The sequence below is a fragment of the Pongo abelii genome, chromosome 1 (genome assembly GCF_028885655.2).
Source record: "Pongo abelii isolate AG06213 chromosome 1, NHGRI_mPonAbe1-v2.0_pri, whole genome shotgun sequence".
Classification (NCBI taxonomy): Eukaryota; Metazoa; Chordata; class Mammalia; order Primates; family Hominidae; genus Pongo; species Pongo abelii.
Window position 1 is genome coordinate 98,019,184 of NC_071985.2, and position 1,566 is coordinate 98,020,749.

At 49.9% G+C, this 1,566-nt stretch overlaps 1 protein-coding gene across 1 annotated transcript; it reads right to left on the reverse strand.

Moving 5' to 3' along the window:
* Positions 1-224: 224 nt before the first annotated feature.
* On the reverse strand, positions 225-494 carry LOC100433471 (late cornified envelope protein 3C). Its single transcript, XM_002810196.3, has one exon. It carries the CDS (start codon positions 492-494, stop codon positions 225-227), a length of 270 nt encoding a protein of 89 aa, XP_002810242.1.
* Positions 495-1,566: the final 1,072 nt, after the last annotated feature.

The window sequence follows — 1,566 nt, forward strand, 5'->3', positions numbered from 1 at the left end:
CAATCCTTGGCAGGGGCAGGGATGAGGGAACTGTGAGATCCTGGCCATCAGACAGGAAGCACCTTCTGCGGACAGCTTGGATACTCAACAGGAACACCCCCAGCTCAGCTTGTGAAAACCAGAACAAGGTATCTGGAAAAGCATGCATCAGGATGAGGCTTTTCCTGGGCCCTTGGGATTCTTGTTTCCTCCAAAGATCACTTGTTTCATCATCAGGATCCAGGTCAGCAGCAGCCCCCAGAGCCATGGCCACAGCAGGAGCCCCTGCCTTGCTGACCACTGCCCCTATCACAGGAGTTGGATCTCTGGCGCCGGCATTGATGGGACCTCTGGTGCCTGTGGTGGCTCAGGCAGCAGCCACTTTCAGAACTGGGGCCACAGCCCCCGGAGCTTAGAGCACAGTCAGAAGAGGGTGGAGGCAGACACTGTGCTGGGCTCTTTGGGGCACACTTGGGTAGGGGCTGGCACTGCTGCTGCTTCTGCTGGCAGGACATCTTTGCAGGAATTTAACCTTGAACAAAATAATAGAAACATTTGAGCCCAGAACCCTCAGACCATCTCCTTATTTTTGGGTTTGTCACACACTGACCCCCTTGATGAAGCCACTTTCTAAGCCAAGATCTGTGGGAGAGAAATGGGAATGTAGTAGAGGGAACCCTACACATGCATTTGGATAAAGCATCCTCAACAATGTAAAATGGATCTACGTGCATTCCTGACAACATGCTCCAAACAAGAATGTGAAGGAATCCTAAGGTCCTGCGGCTTTTGCAGCTCACGGGTCCCTGACATGTGCCTTAGAGTCTCCTTATTCTCCATCACCTCCCCCACTGCTGCCCACTGTGGGCCTCTTTCTGTTGGCTCCATTTCAGTTCTGGGCCTCTCTTTCCCAAACACTCCCAGCTGAGGATCTGTCCCCTGCTGGCCACTCACCAGATGCAGAGGAGGTAGGAGAAGAAGGCTGCTCCTAAGGATGCTGTGGATGAGAAGCCCAGGGTAGGAGCCCTTTTATCCTGTGCAGTGTACACGATGATGCACAACCTGAGTATGCTTCTGCTTTCACAACCAGGGAGGTGACAGCACCAGACACTTCCCAGTTGCCTGCTTCCTCAGCATGTACCTAAAGGTGTAATAAGATGACCCCTGTGTCTTCCTGGGCACATGCCTAAAGATTTAATAAGATGGAACCAGGATATCCTCATGACTGCAGAAGTACTTCCCACTCTGGTCCACCCTGAACCTCCTGCCCACCTCTGCTTGTTCATTCACAGGCTCTGTTCGTTTTACTTCTTTCAACAGTAGTAGTACGGAGATGTATCGGAGATATTTCTTCCATTGAGCACCTTACAGCCTAAATGGACTATCACTCAGAAAAGTAAATATATTTGATCTGACAAAATAAGCACTATCACAGAAGTGTTTAAAAAGACTTCAAGCCTAAGACCACAGCCTTTGTAAGTCAGTCCTCTATTGCACTGATGGTCCCAAAGGGTGATGGTTTTCAGGTGTTCTCCAGGAATGACAGCTGGACACACTTACCATTTTTTGTAATAAGAACACTCAAAG

Coding starts and splice junctions, on each gene's coding strand:
- LOC100433471 (XM_002810196.3), bottom strand. CDS start 494: ATGTCCTGCCAGCAGAAGCAGCAGCAGTGCCAGCCCCTACCCAAGTGT.